Source organism: Lissotriton helveticus, chromosome 4_1 (genome assembly GCF_964261635.1).
Source record: "Lissotriton helveticus chromosome 4_1, aLisHel1.1, whole genome shotgun sequence".
Classification (NCBI taxonomy): domain Eukaryota; kingdom Metazoa; phylum Chordata; class Amphibia; order Caudata; family Salamandridae; genus Lissotriton; species Lissotriton helveticus.
The window spans coordinates 1,454,381,302-1,454,397,387 of NC_136063.1; the positions used below are offsets into that span (position 1 = coordinate 1,454,381,302).

The following is a 16,086-nucleotide window of genomic DNA, read 5'->3' on the forward strand; positions in this document are numbered from 1 at the left end:
CACTTAGCACGCCAGCTCAGAGTAAAAAGGGAATGCAAATTTATTAGGGGTATCCTGGATCAGGGAGGTTAGCTCGTTCATAGTGATGTCACTAAAGCCAACATCTTTGGCGACTTCTCTGGGAAACTCTATCAAGGTACAACTCCGGATGTGAACTTACAACAGCAATATCTTGGCTCAGTGACCCTTCCCCATATCTCCCCCATGATCGCGAGCTCCTTAGATGCTTCCATCACTTCAGAAGAGGTGAAGCAAGCCATTTCGAGACTTAAACTTCATAAAGCCCCCAGACTTGACGGCTTCACTGCACCATTTTATAAATGCTACATGTCTGAAATCACCCCCACCTCACTGAGCTACTCCTGGTGATAGCAGTAGACTCTTGTGTCTCGATTTCAATGGCAAAGCGGCGATATCTGTCATTTTCAAGCCAGGGAAGGACCCCCAACTCTGTGCCTCATATAGGCTCATAACTCTTCGCAATCTTGATGCGAAGCACTATTCCGCGATCTTAGCCGCTAGGCTGGAAGATTTGATGCCCAAACTATTCCACCCTGATCAATCAGACTTTATAAAGGGAAGGCAAACACATGATAATATCCGCCGCACCATACATCTTATTGAGAAAGCGACTAAATTTAAACTTCCAGCAATCTCGGTGTGTCTTGATGCGGAAAAGGCCTTCGACAGGATGGACTGGTCGTTCCTCTTCCTTGCCATGCGGATATTTGGCTTTGGGGACACATTCATCAACATGGTCAAGGCCAACTACCACCTCCCATGCTCCCGCGTTATGGTCAACGGATGTTCATCACTCCCCTTCGTTCTTAGCAGAGGCACTCGGCAGAGATGCCCGCTTTTCCCCCCTCTTATTCGCCCTCAGCATCGAACCGCTTGCTGTGCGATTCCGGGCTAACGTGGAGATTCGGGGAATACACTTCAGCGGTATAGATCGCAAAGCGTCCCTTTTTGCCAATGACATCCTACTCACACTTACAAAGCCAGCCTCCTCACTCTGGGCAGTGCAGGAGGAGCTGAAACACTTTGAACAGGTGGTGGGATTTGAGGTAAACTTGTCCAAATCCTCCAAACTAAATCTCACGCTCCCAGCCATGGAAGCGACAAGACTGAGAGGTCAGACGTCCCTGCAATGGGCTAAACACTCTCCTTTACTTGGGGGTCCACCTCACGCCCAGACTTGGGGATCTATACAGGGCTAACTTCCCCTCCCTGGTGACTCAGTTGCAACAGGACTTTAAGAGATGAAAGCCCCTTCATGTTTCCTGGCTTGGGCGGATGAACGCTGTTAAGATGACGGTCCAACCAAAACTCCTATATTTATTTCAAGCCTTACCTAGTGAACATAACCGAGACTTACTGCTCCGCTTGCGCTCACTAGTCACTAAATTCATTTGGCATGGGGGGGGGGCTCGTCTTCCTTTTCACGTACAGAGACGGCCGAGGAACTAGGAGGGGTAGCTTTACCGGACTTCACATTATACTTTCAAGCGGCACAGCTACGAGTGGTGACCGAATGGTCCGCACGTGAGTCCGACAAGCACTGACTCCACATGAACAGGTCGAATGTGGGGCGCACCATTTGGGATGTCCTTTGGAAGTCAAACAAAGATCAGCTTACGAACGCCTACATAAGCACTCCCGCTCGCTTTACTCTGACAATCTGGGACCAGGTCACAAGGAGGGAGGGGTGGACCTAATTTCATTCCCCGTATACCCCAATTCACTTTAACCCGACATTCCCACCGGCACTCCGTGAAGGGCCCTTTAACTGCTGGAAGGAGGGGGGTGCCTAAAGCTTTCTGACCTATTTCATAATTATGATATCCTGACATTCGAAAACTGCAAAAGATAATTTTTAGTCCCCCACAGCAAACACTACCACTACCTCCAGCTTAAACACTGGGTCACACTCCCACACTTCAGAGAGGCCGCGACTAGAGAACTAACCGCTATGGAAAAAATGGCGGTTCATAAGGCAGGTTCCATGAAAGGCGTCATCTCCTCACTCTACACCATGTTATAGACTGCATTACACGCACCCCTGGTGCGCTACATGTCCTTCTGGGAACGGGTTCTAGGGCGCGATATCACTGAGGAGGAATGGAAACATGTATGAGCCGACATCACTAGACACAACAAATCGGTGGCCCTGAGAGAAGCTCACTATAAGACATTGCTGGACTGGTACCTTTACCCTACTAAGCTCCGACGGATCTTCCCTGACACTTCAGATCTCTGGTGGTGAGGATGTGGCCTACAGGGGGATTTCCGCCACATCTGGTGGGACTGCCCAGCTATTCGGCCTTTCTGGGAAGAAATACTCTCTCATCTCAAAGATATGCTGGGATACCGAATCCCGACCACCATTGAGGGGGCTCTACTGGGCATTAGAGACCTGGCGTTGGAACACCAAAGGAAAGCCGATAAGGCGATCATGTGGACATGTCTACGGGCGGTGAAACTCACAATAGCAGCTGCATGGAAAAAGAAGGACACACCAGCTACGTCGCTGTGGCATGTCTGCCTGTGGAGAATCCTCTCTATGGAACGTCTTGCAGACATCTTCCGAGATGATTACAAAGCTTTTAAACATAAATAGGGTCCATTAGTAACCTATCTATCTCTTGGTTTGCCCTCTGCAGTTTGTCCATCCTCTGTAAGGGCCATGCACGTCTTCCAGCTCTAGCCTGTCCTGAGTTGGAATTTAGTTGGCGCAGCCCTCACATCTTGACCAAATAGAGCCCCACGCCTGCCACCCTGCTTTGTAGCTGTTCCTCTCCTGCCCACTACTTCATCATGTGACATCATCACCACCACCACCAGGGGTGGGGGAGAGTGGGGGGGGAGTTTTTCTCTTTGAATTTCTGTTCATTACTGAGGGTCCCCCCTCAAGGCTTGTTGCCCCAAAATTAGCATCCTCTATATTATTAACAGGGGGGTTGTATGGACTCTGGGACGTATGACACTGGGCTCTAATTAAGTGAATATTCCTTGAACCCGGACCCTACACCCCCTACTGTATTCATTTTGGCTTATGACGCTCAATAAACAGAATTTTGACAACAAAAAATACTTAATGAGCATGTCAAACACTTATGCTGTTCGCAATGCTAAGGTCATGGTGGCCTAGGAACACTTACTGCCCACAGCTTCTGATGGAGAGGCTTACTGAGCTGCAGCCATAGTCCGCCCTTTAAGATGCGGCTCAGAGGAGTATAGAAAGTTATGCTTAATAGACCTAAAAGATAGTGTTTTGATTTAAACTTTGAAAGGGGTCCCTTCTCTCTATTCTCTCACACTCCGAGAAATGCTTCCTGCAGCTCTTCTTCGAGGAGTTTAGTGTCCTATGTCAGCATGCTGTAATGCACGCAAATTCAACTTTGTCCTGCTGTCATCTTTTCTGGAGAAAACCGTAAGTTCTCTTGATTTGCAAAACAACTCTGGTATATTCTCTGTGCATAGTTAGCCATAGACGTTAATGCGGGTTAAGATGGTGCTATTCCTCATAGAATTCGTGTGAGCTACAGCGCCATGTTTTTGAGCTTATACCATCAAGTCTGAGTCTCAAATCATTTGTCCAGCTTTGGAAACCTGGACCATATCTTCTGCCGTGCAGAAATTTTTTTTAAAAGACTATTTTTTCTTGGAGTGGAGTTTATTAAAAGTGTGGGGGAATAATGCCTTATGAATCAAACCCTTCCTGTTCATAATGCCTCAGTGACTAGCCCAATCAGCATCTCAGATGAGACTGGTAGCCCCTCTGTCCAAGCATTGCAAGGTTAGGTAACTGCCAGACTAGGAAAACCTGTTGCTGTCTCATGAGACACGGTGGTATATGGCCCACCTATTGCCCCAGACTCCCCCGCTCCAAAAAAGATTTTATAAAAAGAAGTCTATTTTAATAGAAGAAATTGGCATCTGAAGAAAAATTGATAGGGAGAATATGTTAACAACACACCAAAGAAAAGAGCAACACATATATTAAATTATGTAAAATAAGAATTGGCGGTATGGATAAACTAGCAGCATGATATTGGTACATATTTATGTTTTGGTATGTGTTGTGTCCGCATTCCTATTTAAGCTTTTCATTTTAAAAAATCTGTTTTTTTTTGGCTGGGAGAACTAAGTTTGGAGATAATTAAGCTCAGAAGAAATAAATGTGTGTATAGGTTTGATCATTGATTTATTACCTGCCTCGTGCTACCCTGATTTATTTTTGTTTATTTTCAGAGTGTACAAGCCTAGTTGCGGAACAGCAACTTGATCTAGTGAGAGACAACTTAGGGAAACAGTGGAAAACCTGCGCCCGCAAACTTGGCTTGCGTGACCCAGAAATTGATGAGATCGACCATGACTACGAGCGGGATGGACTAAGAGAGAAGGTTTACCAGATGCTGCAGAAGTGGCAGATGAGGGAAGGAACAAAAGGCACAACTGTGGGGAAGCTGGCTAAGGCTCTCTATGACTGCCACCGAACAGACCTCCTGAATGACTTGATAAGCCTCGTCAGCAGCTGAGCCCACTGGAAACTCCTTGGACTTTGCTCTTGTCTGCAGGAGTTCTGCTAAAAGAGAAACTGGATCATGTCAATTAGAAATGTGCAAGTATGGTCACTTCTGCAGACCTACTTTTAAAGACAGAGTCGTTGGAATGGGCCTCAATATGACTCTGGTGTGTGGCTTTTATAAAGAAAACATTTAAAGTTAAACCACGGAAAATGGAGGCTTTGGGGGAGGCCCCCCAAAAACAATGAACTCGGGGAGGCTTTCGTCATTTATCCTCTCATCGAGAGCTGCTGTATAACCGATTTACACATCCCAATAATCAGGGCTGTATAATGTGTAGAAAGGCCATTGGTCGCCGTGTGAATTTAAAGGTAAAAGAGGGTATTAACACGGTCATTTGTTTTTAAGTTTGCAAATGCCTATTGGCAGTATGGAACACTGCTGAGAGAACCTGTGTTATCTGTGCCAGCTTAACTATAGGGCTTCCTGACTGACTGGTATTAGGTGTTCAAAATCACTCCATTCTTCTCCTCCCCCTTTGATCTGGCCATGTTACAGCGCATCCTTTACACACACAAGGTCTTTGCCTAAGAATCGCTAAAAGCCTACATTTTTATCACTGACGTATAATAAATGTAAATTCATATTATATTATATTTTTTAGCAACATATTTTGATACAGGTACATGGATTGTGAACTAGGATGGGTATGCCAGTAATTTCTTGGATTTTCACATTTCTTCCCAAGGATAAACTGCACACTATTTGATAGTGCAAAACTGATGTGACAGCGAGGCAATGTATATATGTATATTATATGTCAGTAGTCAAATCTGTGTGAATGGGCGCCTTTTTCATTGTGCTTTTCATACACAAGCCTACTGAGTCAACTTCATTCACAAAATGGAAGGTATTGTCAGAATTAAAAATCATTTCAAACAATCAATTTGACTTTATTCAGTGTTTATACCACAAAAGTGTAGTAGATGAGTAAAACATTAAAAAAATAATACATATGTATAAAACACAAAATATAAAATCATTAAAAAATACATAAATAAAAACGGTGCATAGTAGACAGTTCCATATAAAAGGCTGAAACTTCCTGATTCCAGAGGCTAAAACCGTTACTTTATATCATCCAGTTCATTGTATATAAGGTTTTGGGACAAAAGCACACAAAAAAGGGCTTTAAGCAACTCGAGCTCCCTTAGATTCAAAGAAAGAAAGACATCAAGGGAAAGTTATCCACCCCAATTCCATCTTTTAATTTAATTCAAGTGTTAATTCTATGACTGGTTGCTAGCATCTGTTGTAAAGTGACTTATCATGTTTTCTCTAATACTCCAGCTCCAGTGTAGATACTTTGCAACAGCACAAATAATGGATTCCTTTGACTCTGCTCACAAGAGCCTTAATGCTACTACACACTGCCTAACCCCCAGTTGCTTGCAAATGAGAAGAAGCCATCTCGACCTAGGTTTTGCATATCCAGGACAGAAAAAGAAAGTGTTGCAGGTTCTCATCTGGATACTGGCATGTCCGACAAGCCATGCTCTAATCCAATATGAATTTCCATTTTGCGCAAAAAGACTAAGGGGATTGTGCCATGTCGAAACCTATTGTACAGTTGTCTAGCTAAAGGAGCCGAGATATAATTTAGGAAAGGTTGCCATCTTAAATCTAGAATGGCAACAGTTAAAGCTCCTTGCCTGATACTTCTCCCCTCAGGTGCTCATTTATGCCCCCAAAAGGCTTCCTTAAGTGCGACCTTCGAAAGCTCTAGAGGGCAATCATGGTTTTTCCAGTCTCCCTCAAGGCCGATTTGGAACAATGTATCCCTAACAGACGGTGTTCAGTGGTTCTTATGGTTTTTATCTAATTTGAATATTTCCTTAAAAGCATTTAATACTTCACTAGAGCGGGCGTGGACTTGAGTCTCCTCAAAACAAAACTGGTCTTAACTGTACTTTGTGTACAGTTTGTTTTATACCCAGGTCCCAAAGTAAGGGAAACAGGTGTGTACTCTTCTGGAGCCCGATCAGAGATCTCAAAGTTATTCCCAACTTTTCCCAAACGAGATAACCGAGCGAAACCCCACATCTCTGCTCCATAGAGGACATCTCCTTCGGCCTTCATGCTACATAGTCTCAGTGCAGGTGAGATCTGTCTAATTTTAGACACCCAGTACATTCTCTGTATCCCAGAAACATGATGAAATAAATTCATACTACTCTTCTTGACCTGGAAGGACCAGACCATATTGTGAGTAAACCTTATGCCAAGATAATCAAACTCCGAAACTCTTTCGGGTTCCGTCCCCTCTAGTGTAATAGGTCCTCTAAAGGACTTGTGTGGATTGATAGCCATAAATTTGGTTTTCGTTTAATTTATTATCAACCCCCTCTCTGCGCAGAAGTTGGCAAACCGGTCAACCAGTATCTATAGCCCCATTGGGGTCTTAGATACCAGCAGAGTATCATCTGCGAACAGCAGGAGGGGGGATTTCCTTCCTGCAATCTACAGGGCATTGCTATCAAAGTTTTGCAGGTAGGCCACTACATTATTCAGATACAGGGAAAATACGGTCAGAGCGAGTACACAGCCTTGGTGTACCCCTTTGGGAGTTGCTATTCGTTTTGTTAACTCCCCCTGGGAACCCCATCTAATCTGTGCATACGTATCTTGATGCAGTCTCACTATATCAGTGAAACCGCAGGAACTCCATTATGTTTTACACCGCCCAAAGTTTTAGCCAAGGAACCAGGTCAAATGCAGATTTAATATTCACAAAGACCAAATAGAGTTGCACCTTTTGGAGGACCACCATCTTCCAATAGATTGCCATGAGTCTAAAAATCTGGTCTATGGTACGGATACCACTCCAAAACCCTGCTTGTAAATGTGATAGCCTCATTCTCATCAACTCAGTCCTGGAGTCTCTTTAGGATTTGTCTGTAGAAGACCTTTTGTGGGAGATCTATCAAACTTATGGGCCTATAATTTAAGAATGAATCCCTAGAGGCTTTTTTATATATTGGTACTATCGCAGCAGACTTCCAGCTACCTGTGACTTCTGCCCCCTTAAGGGTCGCATTTGATAAGGTATTAATATATGTTGCCCAATTCTCTGGATCCACACGAAATAGGTATCCGCAGGCCGAATCTGGACCTGCTGCTTTCCCCAAAGGGACGCGGTTAACTGCAGATAGGGTTTCATCATGTGCTATCATTTGTGGTGGTAAACATGCTGCTAATCCATATTCTTCTGGGGCACATCTCTAAGAGGCTAGGCCCGTGGAGGAGTCAAATAGCTCGGAGAAGTGGTTGTACCATGCCTCCTGGTAGATAGTATTAACTAGATGGTATTTAGGCATCTGCCCCCTGTTGGCTGACATGGATCAAAACCTCTTACTGTCCCTAGAGATCCCGGCCTTGTATAGCTCTTCCCAGATCTGATTTTCCCAACTAGAATGAGCTTTGTTCCTGGACCTATTTATATAGTTTCCTTTGTGTCCTAACATGCATAGGATCACAACTCTTCAAAGCCAAACACAACGGTTGATTTGCTAACCTACAGTCCTTATTATACCAACCAGTGGAGACCTTCCTCTTTTGTTTAGTTTTCTGTTGCCTCTGTTTGAAGCAGTCCCCCAGAGTTTTGAAAAGATGTACATGGGTTGTCTCAACATCCTGCAGCGGAGATTACGGGGGAAGGTGATTTACTAAAATCTCCATAGCCTCCTTCAGTGCCTATCTCATAGCCATTACTTGCTCTGGTCTACATGCTATATTAACCCATTTAATCCTACGGTTATCATTCAATAGATTAAAATTGGTAGAGTGTGATAATGTAACTTGCTCCTCGTGGTCAATCAGATTAAATAGTTTACAACAACAGCGTTGTGATCGCGGTTTCATCTATTAATGAACATGCTATCTTCAACAAATTTCCCTAGGGGGAGTGAAAGCAGAATATAATCTATCCTGCTAGTGTGGTCAGTTTGGCTGTACGTATGTGAAACATGAGCATCTGACTTTGTCCACCCATTGCAAGCCCTCAGGCCACAAGATAGGGTACATGAGAGCAGCTGGTATCCTACCTGGGTCCATCTCTTTACTGGTGGAATATAAAGGGAGAGGACCCCCTGTTCCTCATTTTCCGCCTCAGTTAGTAAATACCATCATTATCCAAGGGTTCAAAGGTGGTGGTAATCACCGGCGATAGCTGGTGTTTCTGTACCAGCTCGAACCCCCCCCTATTGTACACATTATACAAGTAAATCACAGCTTTATTTTACCCAGTGATTTTTATACCTTGGATATCTAAAGAGTTAATGTTCAGATGGCAGAGTGCATTCAGAAGGAAGTGTGCTTTCTTGCTAAAAGGTCACCAGAGGGGTATCCACTTCCAATGTGGGTAACTGAAACAGCAAATTGAGGAAGCCTGATCTATGTACAGGATCCAGGACTCCTGGAGCAAAGAAATATCAAATTGGTTGATGAACATGCCCCAAGCAGGGTCACCAAGCTTGGAACGTAACCCAGCAACATTGCAGGACAAGATGTTTATACTGGCCAATTTCTGACTTTGTGTGTAGATTGTAAGGGCTCATCTGACTCACCTACAGAAATTACTGTAGGCGGTTCAGAGGTTCCAAGAATTCCAGAATTAGTTGTTACGCTGTAGGTGATCAATATCCGTGCATGGTAACACATGTATGCCTAAAGTAGGGATACTCCTCTCTACTGGTCAATCTACCCTTGAAAAACCTGAGCAATTATCCCTGTCTGTGTTACCAATGGCAGGTGGTTCGAGGGAGGCATAAGATGGCATACGTTTATATTGCATTTGAGTCCCCACCGGAAGATTTTTCCTAAGTTCCAATCCCACAAGCCCTTCTACTATTTTAGGGGTCCTTATGCCAAATTTCAAAGAAATCGAAGGACTCTTTCCCCCTCCCCCCCATTAAATGACATTTCATCGGATCTCTTAGTAAATCAAATATCTTCACTTATTACTAAAAAGCAACTCCGTATTGATCTTATATAATGGCTACATTTATTAATGAGTCCTCGTCCTCTCTTTACCCACTGGCCAGCTTAGAAGACTTCAGAGTCGCATTCTTCTGCACTAGATGTGAGAGACGTGGGTCCACTCTAGGGGCTCTAGGCCACCCATTTATTCCTGCACTTGTGTTCGTAGTTCACATCACTGTAGGGTTGGCAATTTTCCAAAAGAGGGGAGGATGGGGGGGGGGGGCTGAGTGGGTCCTGCCCTACACCTTTGGATTAGGTAGGCAGGATGCAGCTATCCGATCCCTCCTCTTATTTTGCTCTACTATTAGCGTGGAGTATGTCCCATTAGAGAGGGAGCAGTCTTATTGCAAGACACAATTCCCGGGGACCTGAGATTTTCAACTTCCAGTGACATAGTCACCAGTTGTGCCCTTAATTTGATAATTTCCTCCTGCAGTCTCTTAATGAGAGCAATAACTCTAAACATATCCGCTCCCCCATCATGAATGAAAGAATTAATTTATTTGCTTACATTTTTGTTTTTTAAATTTTATTTATCGATTTTTATCATGTAAGTACAAACATCGGTCACTTCCATATAAGTCACATCATATACATTGCAATAAAAACAATTCCATATTTCACAGCATCTATTGCCACGAGATCAGGTAACATAATTGGAATCGATTGAGCAACGATCAATAGCCCATCAATCAATCAATAGCCCCAAAACAGTCAATGCAAGAGGTTAATTGTCCATCTTAAGCAAATCCGGATGTTCACGCAAATAGTCAGTGAGTGGTCCCCAAATATCAGATGGTTTGGACGCAGTGGGGAGTTCCTCCCCGTAGATTACAAAATTATCTCTGCAGTATACTGCATCTAGCATCCAGCGTTCTACTGTGGGTGATCGCCTGCTATCCCAGTGCATAGCTACTCTACGTTTAGCAAGCAGTAACATTATGGCCACTAACTTTTTCTTTACAGATCTCAAAGGTATATCAAGGCTCAGCAAACATACTCGTGGTGTACACGACAATTCACATGACATCATTGAGCCCAAGTGGTCAATCACATTCACCCAGTACTCCTGCACCTTCCCGCAGCCCCATGCTAAGTGTGTTAAGTCTGCTCGATCAGTCCCACATCTTTTACAATAAGCATTATCCCTCAGACCATGTTTAAATAAACGGGCCGGAGTGTGATAAATTTGGTGCATATATTTGTAATGAATGAGGCGGAGGTTACCATTGGGTGTAAGCAATGTAATTAATGTGCAGCAGCTCGTCCAGTCATTGTCCGTGAGGGGGTTGTCTAGCAGTACATCCCATTTGGCACGCGCCACCTGAGTGTCAGCACCTATTTCTGTTTGCTCCAGTCTATATAATCGTGAGCTCATGTGTGAATGGGTGGTAGCGATTATTAAGCTTTGTAACGGTTGCAGGGAAGTCAGGGTACAATGCCCGGACAGCTGCCCGCAGCCTGTGATATAAGAACCGAAATAGCAGTGATTGATTACTAATGTATGATAGGTCATCCTGTGTTATAAAAGTACCATTAGAATATAAATTTCCAAGGAGTGTGATGCCCACCTGTGCCAATAGTGACATGCTGTTCTTCTCTAGCGTAACAGAGAGCTCGGGATGATATGCTAGTGGATAATTAGGAGCATAGATCGGAGTTTTGTGTGCCAATTGACTGATGCGCTGCCAAGCTTGAGATGTAGTTCGCACCGTATTTATTTCCTTTGGTGTCAAGTGAGTGCGTTTATGTAGCAGTATACTAGGCAATGCAATTGGGCAAGCATCCCCATCTTCGACTGCAAGGTGTGGCAGGTATTTCACTGGATGATACCAATAATACGCAAAGTGCACCTGGGCACATAAATAATATATATAGAAATCTGGCACTGCAAAAGCACCCGCACTATAAGGAAGGGATAGTGTTTTGAGACTGATTCGGGCTTGTCTACCCAGATTAATTTCACTAAGTTTGCTCGCAGTCTAGTAAATACTGCGGACGGGGGTGCTATCGGTAAATTAATGAAGAGGTATAACAGTTTTGGCAGTATGACCATTTTTATTAAGGCAATACGGTCTGCCAGTGAAAGAGGAAGTGCAATCCATCTAGCGATTTGTGTTGCTATATGGTCAATTGTAACACCGTAATTCTGTCTGATCACTAAATCAGCATCCCTGTGTATCCATATTCCCAGGTATTTAATGGGTTCATCTTGCCAGACTAGAGGGAAATCCATCTGTGGGGCCCCAGTGCACTCCGTCAATGGCATGACTGCAGATTTACTCCAATTTATCTGTAATCCCGACTGCCTTCCGAACTTTACATACTCCCATAATAGCGGTGATAGGTTGTCTTCAGGATCTCGTAGGTATAGTACCATATCATCAGCGTATAATGATATGCTAATGGGGCGCAACTGGAATCGTAAGGCCGTGTGTGCATAGTGTTGGCGTATTTTGCATGCAAGGGGTTCTAATGCGATCGAGAATAGGAGAGGGGATAGTGGAAATCCCTGTCTAGTGCCTCGCTGTGTATGTATGTTATCCGATATGTGTCTATTTACTTTTATACGTGCCACTGGTTTAGTGTATAATAAGGTTAACCAGGTTAAAAGTCTCGGGGTAGACCGATTTGTCGGAGTATCGTGAACACATAAGTCCATTCCACAGAATCAAAAGCCTTGGCGGCATCCAATAGGACCGCCACCGCCTTTAGGTTCGGGTTCAACTGATGTAGGAGAGAGAAAATAGTGCGCAAGTTATGTGTGGTGGATCTATCGGGAATAAAACCTGACTGGTCAGGGAGAACAATCGTTGACATAAGTGGCTGTAGTCTTGTGGCGATAATTTTTGCCAAGATCTTTACGTCAGTGTTTATTAAAGATAAAGGTCGATATGAATCCGCTTTAGTAGGGCATTTATCTGGTTTTAGTAGTGCTACTATAAGCGCTTCACGCAGTGTCTGGGGAAGGATCTTATTATTGTAGGCCTCATCATACATCTCAAGAAGAGGAGGTATTAACAGATCTGAGTATGCCTTATAGAATTCACTAGTAAACCCATCAGGGCCTGGTGTTTTACCGTTTGGTAGGCTTTTTATGGCAGTCAGTGTTTCCTCCTCCGTTATCGGCTGCGCCAAGAATTCACGACGCGCATCCGATAGCCACACTAGCTCTATATCTTCTATGTATCATGAGAGCTCTGATTCGGTGGCAGTGTGTTGCGTGGTATAGAAGTCACTGTATGTTTTTACGAACGTGTTTAGTATTCCTGAGTGTCATAATGCATCTGTCCCATATCATCCTCTATGTAAATTGAAATGTTTTTGTACTTGTAGCGCACAGCTACCCGCAGTGGGTTTCCCGGCGCTTGTACGAATACCGTAAGGGAACCCTTCCTGGCTTCCCCTGTGAAGTGTCCACTCCTGGGCAACCCCATGGTGCAGACCAGGCATCCCTCGCGTTGTGGGGGCCGTTGTGGAGACTAAGCATGCTATTGCCCAGAGTTGCAGCGTGGGACCCATGATCAGAATAGGCACTGAGGCGAGAATATCCGGTCAGGGGAATTAATGAGCCCGAGACCCGCCGAGGCGGGAATCGAACCCTGGTCCCTGGCCAGAGCTCTGCATCGAGGTCTGCCTGCTCTAACCATTGAGCCACACTTCTCCACTCCTTCTATCTGCGTAACTGTGTATTGTGTATGTTCCGTGCGTATCTGCTGCGCTAGCATACGGCCCGGTCTTCCTCCCTCGCCCAGTTCGCGTTGTAACATATATTTCATCTCATCATCAGCTAGGTCATTGTATCGACTTATCTCAGCACGTAGGCTTCCCAAAGAGGTGGCATCATGGGTGGCTTCATACTCTGCTTCTAACAAACGTACACTATCCTCGCAATTGTTTTACTGTGTCCTGATATCTTTTAGATTGCCTGCAGTGGTGCCTATGCAAGTACCTCGTATGGTGGCCTTGAACGCCTCCCATATCGTACCCGCACTATCTACAGAGTGCTCATTGTCTGTGAAGAAATCCTCTATGGCGGTATGCACCGTCTCTCTATATATGGGGTCTAAAAGAGCCCTTGCATTAAAGCGCCACACAAATGGTGGGGGCATATATGTTGGGATATGTAACTGGAGAGATACTGGTTTATTGTCTGATATGGTCTTGGGAAGATGTGCAATGTTCATAGACCAAGTGGACGCATAGTCTGACAGTAACCAATAGTCCAGCCTGGACCAGCTGTTATGTACCGTGGAAGAGTGTGTGCTTTCTCATGCATCAGGATGTCGTTCCCGCCATACATCATGAAGACGGAATTCCGTCATGCCATTAAGGATAACCAAAAGTGCTTGTCTGTGATGTTCCAATGTGTCGTGGGACCTATCCATAGTAGCGCTAAGGGCCACATTCAGGTCACCTCCCCAAAGAATATCCATAGGTGGGATGTCTCGTATCTTGGCGAACAGGGTCATGAAAAAATCTGGGTCGTCCACATTCGGCCCATACACATTCACTATGCCTACCCTAGTACCTCTGAGTAGGCCTGTTATTATTACAAATCTGCCATTCGGGTCAATATGTGTGTGTTCGAGGAGAAACGGTGTGCCCTTACGTATGAGGGTCGAGACACCAGGTGCATAGGACGAGTAGGTGGCGGATATTGAATGTTCGGACCATCTATAACCCAGTTTGGTCGCGTTACAGGGGAGGAGATGGGTCTCTTGCAAGAGTGCTATATCTATAGAGTGCCTATCTAGATACGCGAAGATTCGCGTTATTTTCTTGGGGCTATTGAGGCCATGAACGTTCCACGTCAGGAATTTTAAGGGTCTAGCAGTGGCCATTATACCTCAGCAGTGTAACATGTAGCCATTCTGATACCTCGGGCATGTGTGGAGATTGCCAGATGTCGAACCATATGGAAGCAGTGACCAATAACAACAATACATAAACAACCATCCCTCCCTTCACCCACTTCGCCATCCCAATCATGACAAAGCCAGAGTCCTAAGGTTATCATTAAAAGAAAGAAAAAAACAAGGAGATATATCCCCACAACTCGATAAGTATCCTAAAGTTGGATACAACAACAAAAGAGGTCGAACTGTGTGGTACACACAAGGGGGGGGTGATAGTGCTTGCTAACAACCCCAGCAGATATGTGTCTGGGGGATCAAGCCAGAATCACGGAGGACCGTGAAATAAAATATAGCAAGGGCATTCCGCTGCCTTTAATGCATAGCCGCTAACAGTGAAATATACCTGACAGCGATAACAAGTGCGGGTATAGCTACATTTAAAACCATACAGGAATTACATATACCATTGTCTGACCAACCAGTCTGCGGATAGGGAGTCTGAACTAAGTGAAAACATCTGCAGTAGAGAAGACCCGCATGGCTACAACCACATGGACATATTGAATTACTGTGTCGCATTTACAATCATTGACTACAATAACGAAGGATACATTAATGATGTTTCTCAAAAGATGGCATGGCTGAGGCCATCAGTCCAGTCCATAGACCCAGGAGGGCAATTCGTTATTCAGCATCCGATGGGGGATGCATGTCAGCATGCTGACCACGCGGGGATTTCCGCCGGAGGACGTGTGGATGGTTAAGCTGCAAAAACTTCAGAACTTCCTGTGGGGTATTACAGATAGTGTTCTTCCCATCTACCATGATTTTGAGGCGGGCTGGATAAAGCATGGCGTAGGAGATGTTATTGTCTTTCAGTTTCCTTTTTACATCCATATACCGTTTTCGGGCTTCCTGGACCTGGGATGTAAAGTCAGGGTAGAGAGAGATTGACATACCCTCGTGTGTTATTTCTCCCAGCTCTCGGGCCTTACGGAGGGCCGCGGAGGGCCGCGTCCCTATCCCTGTAATTCAGGATTTTTGCAATGATAGGACGGGGCCGCGCCCCAGGGACTGGCGGTGGTGCGAGAGAACGATGGGCACGTTCCACAATAAAGACGGTAGAGAAGATTTCTTTGCCAAGAGTAGTAACAAGCAGATCTTCAACATATCTCTCCATATTTCCGGTCTTTGTCGTCTCCGCAACCCCCATAATGCGTAGGTTGCACCGTCGTGACCTCGCTTCTAAATCTTCAGTTTTAGCCAGAAGGGTTTGCAGGGCCTTGTCCGCTTTTTTGTGTTTTAGTTCGAGTTGCTGAGCCGCATCTTCAGTATCAGAGATCCTACGTTCCGCCATATCAATGCGTTCCGTGTGTTTGTCCAACCTTTCGGACATACGATCCTCCCGATAGGCGAGTGAATCAATTTTCCCGTCTATGTTAGTCAAAGTGGACTGTATGGTCGTGAACATTGCCTGCACGTCTGTCCCTGGCAGGGAGGTGGCCACCGTTGTGGTTGGCAGGTCCTGACTAGGTTGGCCTCCAGACATTTCAGAGGCCTTCCGCTGCTGCTCAAACTGCAGCTTGGGTTGATTCTTGTCTGGCTTACCCATTCTTCTGCCAGGAGACTGTAGCGGTGGCGTGTCCTATTCCTGGCGC

At 44.9% G+C, this 16,086-nt stretch overlaps 1 protein-coding gene across 4 annotated transcripts in view; it reads left to right on the forward strand.

The window, feature by feature from the left end:
* The window catches only part of RIPK1 (receptor interacting serine/threonine kinase 1), a 225,027-nt gene extending 219,552 nt beyond the window's left edge, over positions 1–5,475 (forward strand). For all 4 annotated transcript variants that reach the window (XM_078688033.1, XM_078688031.1, XM_078688034.1 and 1 more), the window contains one exon: positions 4,255–5,475. In XM_078688033.1, coding sequence (XP_078544159.1) covers positions 4,255–4,541 — 287 coding nt within the window. In that variant the 3' untranslated portion in view covers positions 4,542–5,475. The remainder of the gene's footprint in view (positions 1–4,254) is intronic.
* The last annotated feature ends 10,611 nt before the right edge of the window (positions 5,476–16,086 follow it).